We start from the raw sequence: 23,248 nt of genomic DNA, 5'->3' as shown, positions 1-23,248 counted from the left end.
TGACTTCCAGCTACAGGAAGAGGGCTCTCTTTTTCCATCGGTAGTTCTTCAGGCACTGAAAAGGCACAAAGCCCAGGGAACAGGTCAGAAGGAAGTTCTGCCGGGTTTGGCCTGATCCATGGGTCCGCAACCAAAGCCACTAAAAAGAAGCAGTGACCAACAGTGGCTGCAGACTTCTGTATGTGTGGGATGAAGGCTTTCACACATGGGACATACTGTCTGTCTGACTGCAGAGGTCTGTTGTTTGCCTGGGGTCCTGATCTAGGATATAGCTGAGAGACTTTTTACAGTTCACCTGACCATTGCAATGTTATTATTTGGTGCTTGTCTACAAGGCCACTATGATACTGCCAAGAGAGATCTTCAGCAGATCAGAGTTCACTACAGATATCCTGGAACAACAGGAAGGACACTGGTGGTGATTCAGGGAAAAAGCTTTGACAGGAGCAAACACATCCTGGGAGTAAGCATCTGGTTATCTGGCTGCAGGCAGGACTTCAGATTTTATGGCAATAAGAGTCTCTCTGAGAAAGTGCTCAAGAGAAACAAGATTCATTTGGTAATGCAAATCTTCATTGCCAAAAGGCTTGCCTGGTAATGACAGCTCCAAACTCCATATGCCAGGGAAGTGCAGCCTGAAGTCCAGAAAGTGGGAGAATGGCAGAGAGGGTAAAGACAGGACAACACAAAAGCAAGGCTCTTCCAGTCCCCCTGGAAAAGCGGCATAAGCAGGGACACATCTCCAGTAGCATCCCACAGCTGAGCCTGCAAGCATGTTTCCAACAAGTTTCTTCAAATGACTCAGACCAAGCCTTAGGAGAACATCCAAGAAGAATACATATCATGTAACGAATAGAAGCTGGCATTTGAATACCGCTTTCAAACACACCACTTGGCAGGTCTGAAGTTGGAGCGAATTATTACACAGTTGGGGAAGAGAGCAGTAGTATATGTGCAAGTTATATTGAAGTGTTTGATATAATCTACATCAAATTCATTTCTGGATTCCCCTAGTCTTGGTTATTGCCATATTAACTCAGTATTTGCATCTTTTCCAGAGAAAACACGTTTTATTAAAGCAGAGATATTTACATCCATCCTTGACTCTCATTCCTTCCCATCTCTTTTGGTTGTCACCCCCCCCCCCCCCCCCCCCCCCCCATTTCATATATTCCTTTTTCAGCAGTAATACAATTCTACACCTTTAGCTACAAGGGTTACTTGTTCTTGGGGCAGTGGTGGTATAAGGTCAAAGGTCACTGCATTTGAGACACTTCACTGCAATTTAATCATCTTTGGTAAAAACAATTTATGCCTTTTTCCTTACTCTTTTACCCTACACTAGAACACATTAATACTAGATCTCAGTGAAGGCCTCACAAGGCTTAGGCAAACTCCAGTAACCACACTTGATGCAGGGTATATGGAGGTGGTGGTCTGCAGCCACTTATAACTAGTGACCTAGGAAGCCCCGTAACTAGCTACTCCACAGTAGCAACCGAGGAGAAGTGGAGTAGGAGGAACATCAGTGAAGGAAAACCCTACAACCCAAACTCTGGCCACACAAGTGACCTTGCAATAAGCTAGAAAATCCCTTCACTTATAGTTGTTCCCCTCTCTGACATTCCCTCCCCCCATACCCCACCTATGGAAGCTTTTGCCAGTTTAGAAAAGTTTAAGCAGATACTGATAAAAAGCCTTCAAAGAAAGTATTTCTAAATACCTTCACTTATGATACTTTTCTGCACTCAAAGACTGTTTTACTCATATCACTGGATACATAACAGAAGTGGTAGACAAATGGTCCTTACCTAGGTAGAAAAAATTAAATGGAAGAGAGGTGTTTAACAGTCTCGTTTAACCAATTCATATTTACTGCTTTATTTTTCACCTCGATGCAGAAAAGATATCTATTAGAAGAGATCACAGAACCATAGAACAGCTTGTATTGGAAGGGACCTTAAAGATCACCTAATTCCAACCCCCCTGCCACTGGCAGAGGCACCTCCCACCAGACCAGGTTGCCCAAAGCCCCATCCAGCCTGGCCTTGAACACCTCCAGGGATAGGGCATCCACAGCTTCTCTGGACAACCTGTTCCAGGGCCTTACCGCCCTCTGAGAGAAAACTTCTTCCTAGCATCCAGTTTAAATCTCTCCTGTTTTAGTTTAAAACCATTCCCCCTTGTCCTGTCGCTGTCTGCCCATGTAAAGTCACTCTCCATCTTTCTTATAAGTCCCCTTTAAGTACTGAGAGGACACAGTGAGGTTTCCCCAAAGCCTTCTCTTCTCCAGACCAACAAGCCCCAGCTCTCTCAACCCATCTTCACAGGACAGGTGCTCCAGCCCTCTGATCATTTTTGTGGCCCTCTTCTGGACCCACTCTAACAGCCCCACAATCCTTCTTGTGCTGGGGGCTCCAGGCCTACACACAGTATTCCAGGTGAGGCCTCAGAAGGGCAAAGCGGGGGACGATGACAATCCCCTCCCTCACCCTGCTGCCCGGCCTTCTGGGCTGCAAGCATGCACTGCTGGCTCATGTCAATCTTTTTGTCCACCAGAATCTCTCTCTGCATGGCTGCTCTCAGCAGGTTCTTCTCCCAGTCTGTGCTCATGGCTAGGACTGTCCTGAGCCAGGTGTAGCACTTTGCTCTTGGCCTTGTTGAACCTCACTAGGTTCACATGGGCACGCACTTCTAGCTTGTCCAGGCCCCTCTGGATGGCATCCCTTCCTTCGGGTTTATCGACTGCACCATTCAGCTTGGTGTCACCTGCAAACTTGATGAGGGTGCACTCAATCCCACTATCTATACCACTGATAAAGATATTAAACAGCATTAGTCCCAAAATGGACCCGAGGGATGCCACTTGTCACTGGCCTCTACCTGGATATAAGCAGCATTGACCACAACTCTGGCTGCAGCCACCCAGCCCTTTCCTTATGTCCACTGACTGGTCCACCCATTTCTCTCCAATGCAGAGATCAGGATGTCATAATGGAACGTGTCAAAGGCCTTACAGAAGTCCAGGTAGATGACATCAGTCGGTCTTCCCTTGTCAACTGATGCTGTCACTCCATCACAGAAGGCCACCAGATCAGTCAGGCACGATTTGCTCTTGGTGAAGCCATGCTGGCTGTCCTGGATCTCCTCCTTGTCCTGCATGCACCTTAACATTGCCTCCAGGAGGATCTGTTCTATGGCGTTCCCAGGCAGAGAGGTGAGGCTCACCAGTCTGTAGCTCCCTGGGTCTCTCCTTTTTAAAAATGGAAGGGACATTTCCCTTTTTCCAGTCACCGGGAACTTTGCCTGACTACCAAGACTTTTCAAATAAGATAGAAATATATTGATGGGTATGATGGATCACATTGTTTTCTTGTGCCTTCAAATAAAATTTTGCTTTTTCCCCCTTTTCTCCAGTATATTTTCATTTAGATCTAAAAAGGGTATGACTGCTGCACGCTGCCAGGAACGGGGCATCCACAGCTTCTCTGGGCAACCTGTGCCAATGCTTCACAGTATAGAATTTCTTCCTTATATCTAATCTAAACCTACCCTCTTTTAATATCCCATGAATTTCCATCTTCCTCCACTCTGTGCCTTACAACACTAGTAATCACATCTGAATTACTGTGGTTCAAGCTGGTTTGCTAGAGTCTATATCACTTCTGTTACTTACCACTCACCACTCTTCTGGTTTGCAGAGAAACACCTCCGTTAAACAACATGCGTCACACAAGGAAGACTGTTGCATACACCTTGTGTTTTGAATTTTTACTTGATGTTATAATAAAATCAAATGAAAAGTTAAAGGAGAAAAAATGCACATGCTAAGCAGCATACAGATTAGCACATTAATAATAGAATTAATGCTGCTTTTAAAACCAAACCTAATGTTAAAATAGTTTCAGGACTGCTGATTTTAATTGTTAAAGGACTGTAAAGATTAATAAATAGTATTCAAAATGTAATTAGGAAAATTCAAAGAATAGGATTATATTTAATGAGATTATGCACAAGTACAATACCACCAGACAGCATTAAAATTAAACTTCTTTTTTTTTGGTTTTCTGTAATAGTAGTGTTATTTCACCTACTGGCTTAAGTGACTCAATTACAACCAAGAGTTTAACTCCTACTTCTGAATTTGAGCCTGTGAACATTGTTATCTGGTCTTCATGTAAGTTCAGTTCCCACCCTGAAGTTATACATCACAACCTGTATTTTGAAGAGGTGTTTCCTAATCCATGAAGACTATTACACAAACCATATGAGGAGTCTCAGGAACTAAAATCACATTGGGAAGAAATTACAGCCTGCACACCCCGGACTGTCATAACCAATAGACAGCCTCCTTAACTGATAGCCTCCTTTCCCTCCCATATGCTTTTATTTCAGTAGCAATAACCTCCTGGCAAGGCAATACACACAGTGAGCAAAAACTTTCACTAGTCAATACCGATGTTCTGCTTATGAAAATAATATAATGGAGGTTTGTCATTTATATATACACTTGTCCCCATTCTATACAGCTTCACAGCTGCGTAATTTAGTTTGGCTCAGTACAGGAATGCACCTGAAGGAAGCTTTGTAGTTTGTATTAGTCAGCTGTCTTGGATTCAACTAAGTCATGCCACAGACATAATCCAGTTTCTTTAGTCCTGTCAGGCATTAGATTTATCTTCAGTTGCTTTTAAAAAAATAACCTATGCACCAAGTTTCACAGTCTCTTTGAATGACTAACTTCTGCTTCTCTTCAAGTTCCGTCTTCAATACTTACTTTAAATTACAGGTGCAAGAGTAGCAAGCACTATTTGTTTTGGCTTACTTAAAGAAAGGCAGATGACTCCTTTGCCTTTACAGGTTATCCTTTTGGATAAGAATGGGTCTCAGAGCTCATGTTTACTCATCTTTTAATTTCTAATCATGTAAGTTATAGCTTTCCAAACTGTATGCCCCCATTTCACAGGTGCTACTTGTACTCTGTGTTCCACTGTATTTGACAATGCACTAGGTCACTGGTTCCTCTGAAAATTTTTATCTACATATAAGTTTTACCTTTTTTTGTCTCCAAATAAAGTCTCCTGTTTCTAAGTAGCAGGAAAAAAAATTAATTGTACCAAAAATTAAAACTCTTTAAGAACATATGTTCATTAATCATCACCAAGTTCCTTTGGTTTGTCAGATCACTCTCGACTGATTTAGAAAGCATTTTATGTCATTTTTGTAGCAGTAATTCAAATTTCTGAAAAACATCAAATAGTTTTTTCAATCTCCTGCTCTATTACACCTAGCTATCTTTAGCCCATTACAATACAAGCAGCAACTCCCTTATAGCTTGTTAAAAGAGGAATATTCTGCAGACAAGAGTTACTTCCATATTTTATAAGAGTAAAGGGAAGGTGTTCAGCAGAGTAACTTAAATTTGACCTTCTCATCTGTTGGTTTCTTCTGCCTCTCCCCTCCTTCCACAGGTAGGGGCTGCCCCACGAACTATAATGGATTCATAAATCTACTCTTTACATATTCATATGATCTCAAAGACTTTTTTTTTTAGATCTACTATAACAAGAACTTGGAAAGGATCTACCATGTTATGAAACCATTGAGGCACTGAGTTAAAGAAAATAAAATATTTTTGCTATTTATACAAATTGTAAGAAAAAAATCCCACAGAACTAATTTGCTAGTCAAAATACCCAAAGTCTAAATCACGAGAAGTGAAGCAAAAATAAAATTTTATTTGAGTGTTACTCTCCCTATCCCCCTCCCCACCCCCCTAATCTGTAATGTCACTAGAGGATATCTATTCAGTAAAACTTGACAAAATGCTGGCCAGATTCTCAGGTGAAAAATAGCCCCATTTTCTTCCTGGAACATTCTTCTTGGGACATAATCAAGGACAATTTCACATGGGGGTGGCAGGATTGGGATAAGGCTGCTCTACACTATTATGCCCAGTTTGAACCCAGTTTCTGCTTATAGCACTAAAAAAAAGTATAAATGTTTTAGAACTTTCTATCTTATACTTAATACGTTCATTTTCTTTACTGTATTGATTCAGATCCCTGAGCAAACAGGAACCAACATACCAGAGATTCCAGCGTGAAAGGGAGGAAATCCTCTATTTAGACTCCAATACAAATTCAGAACCATAGCTAAGATAGATATTTGTCTAATGCAAACCTTTACCCCAAAAAATTAATCTGGTTGAGGACACTGCTGCTGCCAGAGAAAAAGAGACTGGGTGACCACAGATTGCATACACTTGTCAGTGAGAGGTGCAATGAAACTTACAGAAAAGCTTCAGTTCTAACAGGCTACTTTTCAGTTAGCATAAAAATCTATGCTTTTGAGTCTTTACGCTGTGCTTCCTCCAGGGGATGCACAGCGATGGCATGGTTTCCAAGAAGAACATGTACATCAAAAGAGCTGGTTAACCCACTGAGCAGCTCAGCAGAAGGCAGAGAGGGAGTAACATGCAGTGCTAGAGGCTGACACCGGCTATACCTCGGGAGCAAAACAAAGAGAGGAAGTGTTCCCCACCCCCTCCCCAATTGTTCAACAATTTTAAAGAAAAGGGTGGCAGCCAACAGAGCAAAAATAAATCAGATTTGTAGGTTAAGCCAAGACCAAGACTAGCATTAAGTTTGATGTCTAGTTTTCAGGTACTTGCACATCACAGTAAGAGAAATGAGGTTCAGTAAATAAGGAAGCATCTCTGCACTCTTTATGCCAGTAAGAATGTGCCCTTGTAGAACCCTACAAAGGAGAGCCCATGACACCTTTTACTGCAGCTTCAAGACATTGTCAATACACATTGCTACTTTAGAGATTAAATCTAGTTTCGACAATCTCTAAAGTAGCAGCAAGATACTTTGAGAGATTTGCATTATTTGTAATCTGAAAAGCTTAAGGAAAACACTTCAGAAGTAACTGAGCTGGTATTGGGGTGGGGGAAAGAAAATTGCTTTTTAACAGACAGTTACTAGAATTTCATTTACTCTAAAAACCTCTAATTTCTTGGAAAAATGGTGTAATCTAAATGTCCTTGCATGACAGCTAGGATCTGGAATTGGTCTGAATTTCACCAGACATCACGACCAACCTCAACTTTACATACTTGCAAGCCAATGAAGGAAGCATGGCCCTCTGTTACTGTTTGTAGTGACCAGCACTGAAGCAGCAGACATTCCTCTGTGTCATGTAACATGCAGAAATACTTCCATGATGAGGCTTCATTCCGTGACAAAGACATGGGTGACCAAGCCCAGGTAACTCAGTGCAAGATGCATCCACTATCTCCCAGAATAAAGGGACCAGAAACTGGCTAAATCATCTAATACCACTTCTCCCCCACTTTCACCACTTTTTAGACCTTATTCAGCTAGCCAGCCCTGCAGCAGTACATGGAATTGAGACATTTTCAGCCTGTGGTCAAAGGGACCTTAAATACATTTCACATTAGCATGGGTTAAAAGTTCTGCCGACACTGAAGCAAAGCTTCTGCTTTTCTTTGTTCCAGTCCAAACTCCACGGTAGTCTATACCAACTGCTATTCTGAACTGTGCAGATAGCTTCTGTTGGTTACAAGTTTATAGCTTCCTTAGAGAAGGAAACTGTTAGAAAGGCTTCATTCCTACATGCATGCCTATTCAGATGCTCATTGAATCATCACAGAAAAAAGCGAAGTCCACAGCAGGTCACTAACAACAAACAGGTCCCAGCACTGCTTTCCTACTGTGCAGCACCACACGTCTAACCAGCATCTGGATGAAAGTCTAGCAGTCAACTAATGAATGAGTTTGTCTGGCACACTTCCTGGATTACCAGGATCAAAAATATGAAGCCTTCTGCCCGAAAGGGAGATCTTGGGGAAAACTATTGGAAAAAAGACACACTTATCAGAAAATGGTAGGTCACTGAGCCAAAAAAGTATTTAATTCAAAACATCCCAAGCTTGATGAGCTTTTGAGAAATTGAAGCTGAGGGTTCTGCAACCACACCATAGCTCTGCTGCAAGCCTTCACATCAAGACCTTGCAAGCCTTCAGGAAAGCTCCATGAAACTGATGCCCAACAGCAAATTTTACCAGTAAACTTCACAGAAATTCATCCCTAAGGAAACCTGAGTTTCTAATTCATGGGAATTTTCAGGTGATTTCCTTTTGGCTAGCATTTCTGCCTCAAGCAGACAACTTGTCTATTTGCTGCATACTGTTTTGAAATTACATTGACATTTATTTCTTATCTGCTGAAGCTACTGAATGAAAGTCATCCTGTGTCTAGATACCAAACTATCATGCAGCAAACGCATTATCAACTCTATAAATATCAATCCTACATGCTTCAAAGTTTTTATTTCCAAACATTTTACTAGCATACAAACTCCAAAGCCAGTTTATTGAAAATATTAAAGATATTTCTGATAATCTTGGACATACCCTAATTTTACCAGTGAGTGCAACATGCCTTTAAAATAAGGCAATTTAATAAATCTGTCATAAGCTTACTTTTCTACATTGATAGTGATGCCATGTATTTCCACCTTTACTTTTATAAAAATCTGGTTTAAAAAAAAATCCATACAGCCACCATTTTTGCATCCAAAGAAAATTTGGCTTGGCAAATTAAGTTTCAAATGGCTAACATGTCAACTAGGTCAACAAGAATTGAGCACTGATCTGCTATGTAAAAACTTCACCTGAAGTAAAAAAAAAAAAAGTATTAACTATGCCTCTTTTCTCTACAAGATCTTCTAGAATTCAAAGTTAAAACTCAAAAGTGCCTCACTCGTGCTTCAGTTAGGCTGAAAGAACTCTAAGTTCAATTCAACTAATTTCAGATCTGGTCTTAAACATGTCCAGCGCAAACAACAAAAATATACCATTAATGAAAGTAACTTGAGATACATTGCCATTTACGTGTCAGGGACAACCAGCCTGCGATCTACATCTTATGAGTGTGGTTACTTCTGTTGAACCTGTACGATATAACTAAAACCATGTGCATACATGCAAATTTCTAATCAGGTAGTATTTAGCAAGAGCTAAATTTCTTCAATTCCCACTGGAGATTGGAAAAGCAGAAATACAGAAACAAAGACCCTGAATACAAGTTTTAGCTTCACATCAGGCACTCTCAGTGAAAAGATGACAGATGTAAGAGAACAGAAAAAAGTGAATTGGTCTCTTGTTTTAGCTTGTAGAATTAGAGATACCCCAGAGACTAATCAGGGTGTTTTACTCTTGTTTTTTAAATTTAAAAAGTAACTTGTACACATCTATACAAATTTGATTAGCTTGCTCCCAAGCATTATGTGGCACAAGACAAAACACCAAGTGATAATATTTAAGTTTTGGATTCAGACTCACCTCTGGTGTGGAACAGAAATCACACAGTTGCCTAAGTGTACATGCTCTGAGAATTCATTGGGCATTAGCAAAGTCTGTAATGATCTCGTAATTAGCTCCTACATTCTATAAAACTCACGTTATTAATGTCTGACTGGATGGGGGCAGGGAGAGAAAGGAAAAACAGACTAATTTCAAGTACATAGTGGCATGACTGAATACTATAATCATTGGGAGAACAAACGAGCTCTTACACAGGGTGCATGGATTCAAGCACAGTGGACTATCCCACCTTAGAAACACTCCACTCCTGTGTTCCAGCATTGGCTCCTCCTTAGGAGAACCACTCTTTATTTCTAGACAGACACTGATTTTCAGTTGTGAATTCATTAGTTTACTTTAAAATCTGAAGTGATACTTTCCCCCCTTTTCTTCATACCTATTTTGTTCTTTAAGCAGCTGAGAGATAAAGCATTTGCAGCAGAAGCATTAAGCAAAACAGCTAATAGTTCTTCTTCTGGAAGACCAGGAACGAGAAGAAAATCAGAAAAGGCTGACTCACCACCAGGTTTCAGTACTACTTTGACAATGTAGTGTTTCTTTGACCCAAGACAGTCATGTTATTGCTTCCAACAAGTTTCTAGTAACGCGAAATGGGAAACTTCAGTACTTCAAGCTGATCTTTACTTAGGATTTTTCCCGTTAATTAAACAATTTAGGAAGACAACAGCAACCACTTATGGAGGCCAACTTGAACTGCAAGGTCAATACAAGAGTAGGATTTTTTTTTTTTAAGCAAGTATTTCCAGCAAGAGGGAAACTACTGCAGGAAGCAGATAAATCTCAGTTCCAGCATTCTGGAAAACATCACATGGAGTTACTTCTCTGGTACCAAACTTCTTAGTCTCACAGGTCAAAGTCACTCATATTCCACACAAAGAGCAAATCAGTCTTTTTTACTGATCTGTAAGGTCAAGAATGAAGGAGAAAATGCCAGAGGACCATTAGAGATGTGCTACTGACAAAACTGCCTAGTAACTAGTTTGTAATTGTTCTACATGCCACATAATCAGGTCAGTTGGTTGTCAAAGGGCAGGTGGAGAAGTAGTGTCACAGAACAAAGGACAGTCAACTCTTCAAATACACCATCCAAATCACCACCAAGTAGTTACTCCCGCAGGCAACAGTAGAAGAGGCTGCTCTGGTTCTTGAGTTTGTGATGCTGTGGTGGGCAAATGAAGCTGACAAAGTGACAGAAGATGTGCAACCTGTTGTTCCTACCTAGGAAATCAATATAAAGTTCTTGGAAAAAAAACAAGTAGATGCTCTACTGCCTTTAAGGAGCACAGTTAACAGTTTCCTCAAAAAAAAAAAAAAAGTGATTTGATCCCTCAAGAAGAGGGATTCTGAGAAGATGCCAAGATCTCCTTAGACAATATGAACAATATGGGACAAATGACTACCCCTCACTTCAAGCACCAGCCCCCAAAATGCTACGATAGGCAGAAGCCTGAAAGAAAGTAAAACTGGGTTTGGGTCATCCCTCCTTAAACTACTAGGTAAGTATTTTTAAGGTCACCAGTTAAAAGGCACATTCAGCAAGCAAGACCACAAGTTTCAGTAACCAAAATCATCACGCTGCGTAAGCTTTTTCCCCCCACATGGTGTCAGTGCAGAAAGCTGCTGACAAAGCTGCCCTGCACCTAGCTCCTAGTTGTTCTGTATGCCACGTTATTAGGTCAGTCGGTCAGCAAAAGGCAAGTGGAGAAGCTGTGTCACACAGAACAAAGGACAGTCAACTAGAAGGCCCCACAAAATAGTGGGGGCATCTCTCAGCTTTTTCTCCCACAGTGTCAGTGCAGAAGGCATTGACCAGTTAAAAGAGAAGCCCATGATTCTTGAATTTTCAGTTCACTTCCTAAAGGTCTGTGGGACAAAGATCTCTTGCCGGAGACGATGGCCACAATTCAGGCATGACTTACAGCATATAAATCATTTAGAGCTAGGACAGATAGGGATCAGCATTTTGAGGTAAAATTTTGTCAAGCCTGAGGAGATAATCATGAAACACACACAAAATAGACATGGTACTAACAAGAAAGGAGAAGCTTAACAACAAGTAGTGCTGAAGAAGCCTGGAGATAGGTTATTAGATTTCATTGAGGGTAAGTTTTAGCATATGACTTGCTAAATACACTTTATCGGTGATCACAAGAAACATACCTGAAGTTCTGACTGTGCCAGAACAGAAGATGATGGCAGCCTCAAACACAAACATGACATTTCATCACATCCTGATGGTATGAAGTACAGGAACATACGCACCTGAGGACCACTGAAGAACCCATTAAGAGCTGAACAGTAGAAATTACTTTGACTGAAGGAGCTGTTTTCCCAACAGATTACAACACAACTATAAGCTGTTAAGTGAACAGTTCCTCAAGTTTAGGCATCAGTAGAAGAAGGTTTGACAAGACCTTCATCAGTACAGCTTTCAAACAAAGCTTCCCTAATCTCCTCCTTACAGCAGAACTCTCTGAACACCACCATCAGACCTCTAAACTCAAAAGCCATATATGACTACATAAAATGAAACAGCTTTTAAAAAATGGTAGAACTCCAAAGTGAAAAGGTGAGATGGTAGAAGTGAGTTTATAAGCTGTATTTCCAAGAGCCATTGTACCGTATCACTGCCAAGCTTGTTTTCCATCAATCAAGTACTACCAATGAGTTCTGTACTGCCTGATCTACAGAAATTTTCATTTCCAACCCCTCAGACCAAGCAGCTAACCCTTCTTTCTCTCCATCCTCTTGTAATAACATTACAGACTCTTTTGAACAGGAACACAAAACAAAAGCTTTTAAAAAAACTTCCCAAGGAACAGATATAGAAATTCTTGCATAGATAACTAGCTGGTTAGAAGACAGAAATGAACAGATAGTTTTCCCAGCAGAAGGACACAAGAGAGTCCCAGGGCTGCCAGTGCTCTTCCACCCAAAGAGATTATCTAATAGATTTACAGTTCCCTACTTGGCACAGTCTAGTATTAGCAAGGGGGAGGCAGAAGTCAAAGAATGTCAGGGAACTTCAAAATACTGAGGTGTCAAGGTGGTGAAATGGAAGAGGATAACCAAAAGCATGTAAGTGTTAAGCTGAATGGTGAAGAAAGTAAATCCTCACATTAGACAGCAACAGGCACCGAACTGACTCGTCACTCAGGTTTTAATCCTGGGGTTCAAACACACAGTTCTGTGAAAGAATAAGCTTGGTAAATGGCAAGTAACATACCATGACTTTATGGAGTTCTTAAAGGAGTATCTTCTGCATCGTTCCCCGGTTTGTCACCACAAATTGACACAATCTTGGCTACTACATGTACTTCTAGTTCCACATCATAAGATACAAGCAGAAAGAGAAAGTGTAAGAAAGAAGGGAAGAATGATCGAATTTAATACACAGCTTCTCTACAAGGAACACAACTCTTCAACTCGGAGGACAGAAGAGATTGCCAAGTGAAGATACGTCAGATCTTCAGAAAAAACAGAACTGGAAGAACCCCAGAACCACTCAAATAGGAAACACCTGTTATCACTTGCCTTTTTTTTTTTGAAACATATTTTAAATAATTGTTTCATATGGTGCTTCCACTTCTTGTTTTAGGACAAGCAAACGAGTCACATAAAATACAGAATCCATAACCAGAAGACAGAGATTCACTAAAGTTTTATGTTGCTTAAAAAAAAAACAAACCAAACAACCACACACCCACACAAAGTCGACAATAAGTAGGATCATCTACTAAGGCAGTTATCAGAACAAAGAAAACTTTCTCTAAAGGATCGAGATGAGTCGTTGAAGGATGAAAGGTATTTCTGAAATATAATTATGTATTCATATTTTTCCCCTAGCAGTCCACCACTGGCTGCAGACAACAGGTCCCAGACTAGACAAGTTTGCTCTGGTTTAGTAGAGCTGTTCTTATCCAATGATGCAGAGACACTATTACCACCCCCACTGAGCACAGCCCTGACTACACTTTGTTAGAAATACTGCTTGGAAGGACTCCTTAGAACCCATTCAAGCTGGAACAGGAGGAAAGGAAAGACTGCTCAAGGAGATCACCAGAGCAGAGCGCTCATTATGGCCCCTACACTGCAACTGGGATTGCACCACACTGCAGACAGTAAACTCTGGACAGTATCAGCTATTAGCAGTCTACATTAGCATGCATATTTGTTGCTGTATTTCCCCCCCCCAACTTGTCTGAACAAAAAAATTCAAACCCACTATGATGACTTGGGTCATTTGTACTCATTGTCCACTAATACTCAGTTTTTACCACGTTAAATAAGTGAGAATACCTGAATAAGAATAAAAAATGGGAGGAGGAAACAAAAAAAACCCAACAACCTGACAACGTTATCACAGTGCATATACACTGGGGATAAATTTAGGCTAGAAATTAGGACACTTCTAGCCAGAATGAGTTTGGAATCAATTTAAAAAAAAACAAAAAACAAATAAACAACAAAACAGAATGCTTTAGTCTCTTCACATGGGTACTGATAAATGTGCAGAACTCTCTGATAATAAGATAGACTTCTTGACCTGGCAAGATTGCCAGAGCCTGACATTTCCTGGATAAGGTGATATGACATACTCCTTTTTCCTCAAGTACCATACAGTGCATTATACAGCAGCAATATCTGAAGGAAGAAACTGAGTTGACTAAACACATAGAGAAGACTGACATCTCTTGGACTGAAGGACTGAAAGTATTATTTACTTGGTGAGCAAGTTTTTGATGTAATGCAAATAAACTATGAAGAAACTCCATATAGAAACATACCAAAAAAGTCAAAAGCTAAGAATATTTTTTGTGGAGACTGTTGTTAAACTTGCTTTAAAGCAAGAGAGAATAGATAAAGGTTTGGAAGTAAACACCTTGGTGATTTTAAGAAGTCAAAGATTGGAAGTTACTGCTGATGAAAGTTGAGGGATGAACAGATAGGGTGGTCCGGGAACAAGAAGACTGAAGGAACATGAACCAGACTCAGAAGGAAGTCCACAGTCTGTGTCACTCAGCTGGTAGCACAGCAAACTTTTAAGACTGAATTTGGCACAGCTGGCACTATGTACAGAGTAGTTTAAGGCAGCAGCGGATCTTGAGTAGATCTTGTTTTTCTTTCCCCCACTAGATGACCTGCACCCAATCTACGGGTCACAAATGGACACCTTCTTTCTATAATCTACATTATATATGGCAGCAATATTTGTTCATCATTAATCGAAGATACCTAGCAGTTTTGCACCGGTAGTATTTTAACCTGGCATAAAATTGTGTAGTTTTAAGAATGAAAAAATCTTTTAAATATGATCTGCAAAGATTTTTGGTATGAGTTATGAAAAGCAGAGCATATTCAACCCTGGATTATTCAACACTCCCCTGACCTATCAGTGGCTAAGCAGACTAGAAAGCTAGCTTATAAAGCTGTAGAATTATGACAGGGGTGACTAGTCTTCATATATAAGATTTTAACTAGCCTTTAACTACGACAGTTTGTAGTGAAGACTTGCAAAGTGAGGAAGATTATATTTTCAGATTATAAATATTTTTAAGAGCAGTTTGTAGTATTTCAGAATAAGGCACAGCAAAAACAGTAGATATTTCTACTGAAAAGCTCTTTAAACATGAGCAATTGATCTTGAGTCGCCACAAAAGCTAGGATGTTCCATATTTAAAAAGCATGGCATTACAAAGTTATACAGAACCTGAAAGCTGAGGAACATAATTAGAAGAAGTTACAAGTTCAGTCATCTTCCACTTACCACCAGACCTTAAAAAAAATTAAGAATTCACATCTAGTGACATTTACCCTTCTCACCCCTGCAATACAACACATGGTGCTACGTAGATGCAAGTCTAGATGGATGTTGAGAACCAAAGACAATTAAAAATAACAGCTGAGACCTCAAAAATTTTGGAAAGAATGAACCATTTATCTCAAAAGGGTTAATCCAGCTTCAAGATACTACACAGGAACCAGGTCTGTGCCAAAAGTGGACACAAAGATGATGATGGCCTGCTACATGGGTCTTTGATCTGAGAATTCACGTGCAGCTGACCACATCCAATAAAAACGGATATAACCTCTGTATCTTGATCCACTTCTGCAGATTCAGAATCCCCTGCTCTTTGCAATACATCATCTACCCCCTTACGGTCTCAAATAGATGAGCCACTACATCCACCTTCCTACTCTCTCCTCCCTTCTTCCTGGCTTTTCTATGCCTTTAGCAGATGGAAGGATAAAGTGGTAGATTAGCAGTGACAAAGAGATAGATCACATAATAGCTTTACACCCTCAAACAAGCTTCTCAGTCCCTTCCAGAATATATGGTAGTTAAATTTATAACGCCATCCTACTTTTCAGGAGTTTGATTCCAGAAATATGAATCTCACAAATTCATATCTCTGTCAATATTCCAAGCTATCAAAGTTTCCCCTATGTACATAGAAGAAAACAAAGTTCAAGAATAACATGAAAGACAAGGTCCTAACGAGGACAAAGAAGTTTAAGTTAGTGAAGTCTATAAAGCTCTGGCTGACCTCTACACTGTACATAAACATACTGAACTCTAAAGGTTAGAATAACAACCTTGTTCGAAGCCCTGATACTTGAGTCATATTCAAGAAGAAGGGATCCATTGTAACTATCTATTCAAAACACCCATATAATAGAGCTGAGAAATAAAGAAACAGCAGGGGCGGATAAGGGGAAGAGGTACTCATTTTTCCCATTGTGGCTGTAGGCAGCACAAGCCCTGGCTACTTGCCAGGAGCTGGAGCACAGCTAGCTCCTCAACAGCACAAACTAATCCGATGAATTGATCGGCACGACAAACTCCTATTTCCGTCCCCCCCCCCCCCCCCCCCCCCCCCCCCTTACACGATTACTAGTGCTTATTACTATAGCAAGCCCTTTTGGAAGACTCCACAGAAAACTTACCAAGAGGAACAACCACCATAGAGGCCCCTCAGAACCACTTAAAAACAGAAAGGCAGCCGGCTACTGGATCAGACCAGTTCCACCACAAAGGAGAACGAGCAGAAACACATTATTGTTAGTGGTACTGTAACCTTGCTCTTGTCAAGGATCGTGTTGGTTGGGATGCTGTTCAGCCAACTCAGTCTCTAGCTCATTTTGAACACCACCAAAAAACCCGTTGCTAGAAGTAGTTACTAAAAATCCTAAGCCTTGTACTCTCTAGTGAAGCCACTTATACTTGACTGAAGGAAAAACAGCAGGTACGTAGTAAACCTGACTAGGAAACCGAGCCAAGCTAAACGAGATCTGACCTTTCCTTCCCTTTTCTTTCTGCTGCCATGTTTCCCCTCATTTGCTAGGTTAGCTTTTTTATAAAATTAAGCTTATCATCTAGTTTGTTGGGTAGTTTAATGAATGAATCCTTATACCATCTACACAAACTATGAAGGAAGGTACAGTGAGCGTAGAACCAAAAAACCCACAGAATTGTGGTATGTATCAACACAAAAGTTATCAACTTAGAGGTCTGTACAGAGTTACTGAATGCCAGTTCAAAGAAAAAAAACAGACCGAGTTGCAATGACAACACATCTCGCCATTTTTTATTGGTTTACAGAATTTACAGCTTAAGCTGTTAGTGCCTACAATGCAGAAAGACCAGCAGAGTTCAAATTTCTCAGCTCACTATCAATCACACAAAAATAAACAGCTGCCATGTAAGAACATACAATAAGAAAGTTCAAGCTATGCCTAAAACCATAGACAAAGATTACAGCAGTTCCTGGAACACTTAAAAACTTGAACTGCTTCCATATGCTAATATCTAGAGACAAGGAGCACAAAAACAATCACAGGTTTTATGCGCACTACTGAAGACACGTGTATGTACTTGTATGCTCCAAAACACATTTCTGTTCTGAGGGCAAATAATTCCAGCAGAGCATTGCTTGCATCCCGCGTGGTCTGTGCAGCAGGTACCGTTTTGCCTGTCACAGAGGCACACTCTGTACCACCTTACAGCTGCAGGCTCACAGCAGATCAGCAAACTACTCAAGCATCTGCTGCTAGATATACGCAACAGTGCTGCACCTTCCCCCCAACTTTTTAAACTAAGTCCCTGGAAGTCATTACCCTACCTTCTGTATTGTTTCCCCAGGTGAAAATTTCTCTCAGGAATCCCATATAAGATATCCCTTTAAAAGCACATAATGACAACAGTAGGCAATGACTTTTTGAGAGAGGAGCTGATGAACTGGACAAGGCTTGTGAGAAAACATGGAAAAGAAGCTGATTTAACACTGCTTATTGAAGCAATGATATTCCAAAACGAGCAAAGCAAGCCCCACGTGTTTTCTCGTATTTCAATCCAAAGACAGCTCATGTGATATGCTGCAGAAGCCTCCAAAGACGTATATACATGCACTGGGTCTAAACGTTTTCTTTATTACCCTGCTGGTTACATCACAGCTCAAAGCATGACAGAACCACAGAAGACCCTACACCGGTATTACAGCTCACACCTGACAATGACTTTATGGCCACAGTAAGCTTGTTGGCTGTTTAAGGAGCCCACAGTACCACAGAAGCACGTATCATTTTGAAAAACGTTCCTGCACATAGCCTTGCCAGTGTAACAGAGCGTAACAGAGCACCAGTGCTGGCAGATACTGGCTGTCTGCAGCACTAGCAGGCAGACGTACAGCGAAATAGGTAGTTCTGCCACTCTGGCAGCTGTAGGAAGTCACCTACAACTGCGTTGGCATTACAAAACAAAACAGCAAAACCCAGTGACATTGTGCAGAGGACCTACAGCCACGGGAAAAGTGGGGACACTCCTGTGTATTGCGGGGATAAAGACAGGAAGCAGTTGATGCAGGAGGGCTCCAACAGGGGGGATAATTCCAAGTGCAGAAGCTACAAGCCTTTGGTTTGGGGGGAATTCCACTTGAGAACTAACTTGTTCAAAAAGAACAAGCTGGAGCAGACATTCAAATATTTAAAAAAAAGTAACTTTGAAACTTTAGAGTCATCAAAACAAACAGAATTAGATTTACTGATATACCCTAGTTTAGAAAGCAAAAAGTCTGAAACAAGTGACACTGAAAGCAAAGGAAATGGCATGATTTGATTTCACAGGCATACCAAAAATTACATTTTCATTTTGATCAACTTTCAGCTTTCATAAGAAAGCAATTCCAAGGCTATTTCCTGTCAAATGCGTGCCCCCAAGCTGTACCAAAGGATCAGGAGAACTTCTATCCTTCTCCTAAATAATGATGCATTTATTTTTTAAGAATTGGTTATTATTAAAATCTTTTACTTCCACATTGAAAGATCATTCCCACTCTTTCGTATTTTCACAATACAGTGCAAGGCCCTAGTAAGAAAACTTCAACTTCCATGACTGGAGTTACCTGGCACTCTCCATTAAAGAGCCTCTGCTTAACACAGATGATACCATGGTAATATACATAAAAGCACCAGTTCATGCTGTAGCTTTTTCATTTAGCAATTCCTAAGCCTCTCCTCTGTGCCCATGCCATGAAAGTTATGTGGGCTCAACATACCTGCCAACACTTTGCCTGTAAAATCCAAGTAAAGTTGATCAGTGGGGTCAGTGACTGTTTCAGAGAACTGCATAGATCCTGTTTCTTAAGGCTGACTACAGTCTGACACTACATTTATATAGCTCCACAACAAAGCCTCTCAACCCAGTGGAATGCATATAACCACTTCACACTGCAAAGTTTTAAACAGATAACTCAAAATTTGGGTGTGGTACCCTTCTGATACACACCTCTATGAATTTTTTTTTCAATTTACACTACCGTGGAATTCAGTTGTTGGATGAGTTAGGTACTTTAACTCCAAGCTTTCAGGCAGTTTTCATAAACACGGAATTTGGAATTAGGGTACCTTGTTTATTAGTTATGGAACAAAGATTGTGCCTAGGACAAAACACACCTGTAAGCAGGGCTCTGAACAGAACTTGTTGGCACATCCTGTGCACGATGCACGAACACCTACAGAGTCAAGAGCTGCAGCTGGCTTCTGAGAGCCTCCAGGTTTGAGCTTGGTGTCATGCAAGAGCTTGGTGCTCTGGAGCAAGGCACAGCCAGAAGGAGAAGCCTAGGCATCTTAGGAATGTTAGTGATCAAAGTAACATACACAAAGCTTACCATCTGAACAGCCATTTCATACAGCATACCTATTTGGGATTTATGTGAATATATTCCACTCAATTACAACGTGAAAGGTTCTTTGGGATACTTTCAAATACATTTAGATCACAAGTAACAGAAATCTCAGTGAAATTTTCACTGTTTTTCCTCCAAGCCTTTAAGTGCTTGAACATTTTGACCCGGGACTTAAAGTAATATTCCACAAGTCACTAATTAACACAATAGCCTGGCAAGAAACAAGCTTTTAATTCTTAAACCCATGCAAACATTCAATTCTGCAATGAGGTTTTGACAGATGAACAAAAACCCATTCAGCAATCAAACCCTTCAAGCAGAGGTCCCTAACCGTTACTGACCCTCAAGCAAACAGTACACTTCAGACAACCGAGTTATTTTCATCGTGCTGCTGTGGATACAAACAATCTGTTGACTATTAGCCTCAAGCTGGGCAATCAGTGTCTTGGAAGGATTACCTCTGGCTCAGTTTACCATTTCCGTAAAGCATATGGGTGAGGCATCCTTCACATATAAAGGATTTCAAGGTGCCCAAGCGACACCATAGCACAGAAATGCAAGCATCCGATTTAGCATCAATATAGCAAACAATGTAAGAAATCAAAAGGTTGTTCATCCAAACAGCTAGCAGATGACACGTTGAAGGAATCTCTGCTTTCTTGCTTCGCTCTCTTAACATACTGCTTAACAAACTACAGTCCACAATGTCACATCACCTTTCAACAATTTTGGTAATAAAAAAACGCTAAGGGTAGAATGACACATGAAATGTGGTTCTTTTTAGGACTGACATTAAGCTAGCTCAGGCACTGGTGGACTACTACTTTGCCACATCGTTCTCCTCGCTTTGTTACACAGGTATGACTCTTGAAAAAGGTGGAGGAAAAAAAACGAAGTTATACCAAATATCAATCATATTCACCACTTTCCCCTCCCCTTTGTTGCTGTTTCAGCCGTGAATTGAGCAATTGTTTAGACCTTCCAGCTAACACTAGCTTTGGTAAGACTCTTCAGATCTTTAGGAATACTTTGCTGAGGGAGAATAATTAACCATTTCTACTTTGAAAGTTAATTAGCACCAATACAGGGGGTTACTTTGCAGAAGTTAATGCTGCAGAATTTCAAAGGATTGAAAATAAAAGCAGTTAAGTGTACTCTACCTCCATTACACTGACTACCTACCCACTTTCTTGCCACTGCGTTTACACTTTCTCTCAGATAAGGGCTACTCAACAAGCGTGCCAAGTAACAGTTCTTAACAGAGATAGCTCTTGTCTAACTATTAAACCATAACCCATGCCCCTCCTCCTCAGCAGGAGCTAATCATAATAAAGGGCTCCTTTCTATTAATTAATTTTTGCATATGAGTATACGAAGAAATTACATCCCAAAAAACATTTCAAGTGGAATAAGAGAGCACAAAGTGGTAACACAGGTCTGCATGAAGTGTAAGTAATTATTTTCTGGTTTTATACATAACAAATCTCGGTGAAAGAGCAACCCCAAAGCGACTTGGAAGAAGTTTCTCAAACACAACAGATCTGCCCAGCAGAGGTCCCAGTCTACGGTGACATTTTATCTTACAGAGAGTTCATTGCATTTCTTCGCACTCCTTGTCCGCGCTGGTCATGTGGCGCCGTGTTCCTTGAATGCATCTGATAGCACACTGCTACAGCTCAAAGTCCCTTCAGTTATCAACTGTCAAGCAGGCTTTTAGGATCCCAGTTTAGATTTAAAAAGGAAATGTCATCAAGCAAGATGTAATCAGAGGAGCGGATGCTTCATATATAACTTGTGCGGGGTATCGGCCCGTCAGCTTTAGCAGTGCACCACGATGTCTGTGCCGATGAGCTAGCTCTCGCTATGTATTCTAGTTAACCTTAATTGTTTCCACAAAAGTGGAAGATGAATATACAAGTATGTAGAAATGCATTTTGTTTTCTAAAGAGCGTTATGTTAAACGGGAAGGATTAAGGAAGCGCACACACGTACAGGTGTTGTAGTATACAGAAAGGTGTTTGACAGCATGCATGAAGGAGCCACCGGGCTCCCCAAAACACGCAGCGGCAGCACCAGGACAGGGTCACCCCTCCGTCACCCCCTTCCAGGGCTCTGCCCGCCGGCCCTTTGGGACCGAGGCTTTTTGGGGCCGGAGCAGGGCGAGCTCCGTCGAGACAAGCGAGCGGGCACGTGCGCGCCCCGAAACAGAAGGAAAAAAAAAAACACACAAAAACTATAAAAGGGGGGGGTGGGGTAGAAAGGAAGAGAGCGAAGGGACAAAAGCCCGGGGCCGAAGCCAGCCGCGGGCGGCGCAGCGCGCACCGGGGCAGGCGCCGGGCGCGGCCCCGCAGGTACCCGGGAGCGCGCCCCCGCCCCGCCCCGCCCGGGAACGGCGCCAGGGCCCCGCGCGCCCCCGCTGGGATTGGGGGGGGGGGGGTCACGTGACTCGAGGGGGGAACCTCGCGGCCGGGGCAGCCCCGGGGTGGGAGGGGGGGGGAGTGAGGGAGAACTGCCGTCGCCATGACAACTTCCCGGGGGGAGGGAAAACTTCAAATCCCAACCGTCAGTGCAGGAGCGGCTCGCTCTTAAAGGCGCACACACACCACCCCCGCCGCCCCCCCCCCCCCCCCCAGACACCCGCGATGGAAGAAGGGGCGGGGGGGGGGGGGCGGCTGCGGGGAGCCGAGACAAAAGGAGCCGGAGCCGGGGAAGGGGCGAAGGCAGGGCCCGGGCGGCCCTCAGCCGAGCCGCGGCGCCCACCCCGCGCCGCCCGTTGGCGGCTCAGGAGACCTCGGCTCGCCCCCCGCCGCCCCTCATCCCCGCTGCCAGCCGGAGGGGGAGGCTCGGGCTGGGGCTGCCGTGCCCGCTCCCAGCCGCGGAGCCCCCCGAGCTTTCACCGCCCCGCTCCCCCTCCCGCAGCCCCCTCCCGGCGCTTACCCACACAGTGCATGAGCCGGTGCCGCCAGGAGTCGAGTTCGCGGCGGACTCCCCTGCGCTCCGCCGTGCAGCGGGGGCTCCGGCACTGCGAGGAGGAGGCGGCGGCGGCAGGAGGAGCGGGAGCCGCGGCGGCCATTCTGTCTGTTCCCTTTTCCATCTGCCTCTGACCTCACGCCCGCTCATTTACATACGAGCGCGCGCTCCCCCCCCCCCCCTTCAAACCTCGGCGAGCGCGTGCCCGCGCCCGTCCGCCCCCCCCCCCCACCTCCTCCCTTAGCATCCGGGGCGGGGAGCGCGCGCGCCGCCTGGCGGGGTGATTGACACGTGTCCACCCCCTCCTCCCTTCCCGCCTTCCGGGCTCCCCCCCCCCCCCCGCTGCTGGTCGGTAACCGGGCCGCCAACCGGCCCCCCCGCCTCCCCGCCCCGCTTCCCCTCCATGTCCCCCCTCCGGCCTACAAATCCCGAAGGGCAGCGCGCCACCTGCAGCAGCCCGGCGGGGGGGGGGTTGCGGCAATGCATGCCGGGAGTTGTAGTCCGCTGAGGGGAGCCGGGAGGGGTGTAGCTGAACGCCCACCCCGGAGCCGTCCCCAGCGGGGGATGTGAGTAGCAGCAAGCAGCAGCTTGGCAACCTCCTCGCTTCCTCCTTCTTCACCTCAGATCTGTTGCGAGCACCTCGTGTCTCTTACTTGCCCTGAACTTCAAACAGTCACCGGCC

At 42.9% G+C, this 23,248-nt stretch overlaps 1 protein-coding gene across 11 annotated transcripts in view; it reads right to left on the bottom strand.

The window, feature by feature from the left end:
* LCORL (ligand dependent nuclear receptor corepressor like) overlaps window positions 1-22,819 on the bottom strand; it is a 79,688-nt gene extending 56,869 nt beyond the window's left edge. For 8 of the 11 annotated variants that reach the window (XM_080590070.1, XM_080590065.1, XM_080590064.1 and 5 more), the window contains exon 1: window positions 22,534-22,819. In XM_080590070.1, the coding sequence (XP_080446196.1) occupies window positions 22,534-22,690 (157 nt within the window). In that variant the 5' untranslated portion in view covers window positions 22,691-22,819. The remainder of the gene's footprint in view (window positions 1-22,533) is intronic. The other 3 variants (XM_080590074.1, XM_080590071.1, XM_080590076.1) reach the window with 1 other exon arrangement.
* Window positions 22,820-23,248: the final 429 nt, after the last annotated feature.

This window comes from Anser brachyrhynchus, assembly GCF_964034855.1.
Source record: "Anser brachyrhynchus genome assembly, chromosome: 4".
Classification (NCBI taxonomy): Eukaryota; Metazoa; Chordata; class Aves; order Anseriformes; family Anatidae; genus Anser; species Anser brachyrhynchus.
This window is presented reverse-complemented; position numbering and strand designations above follow the sequence as displayed.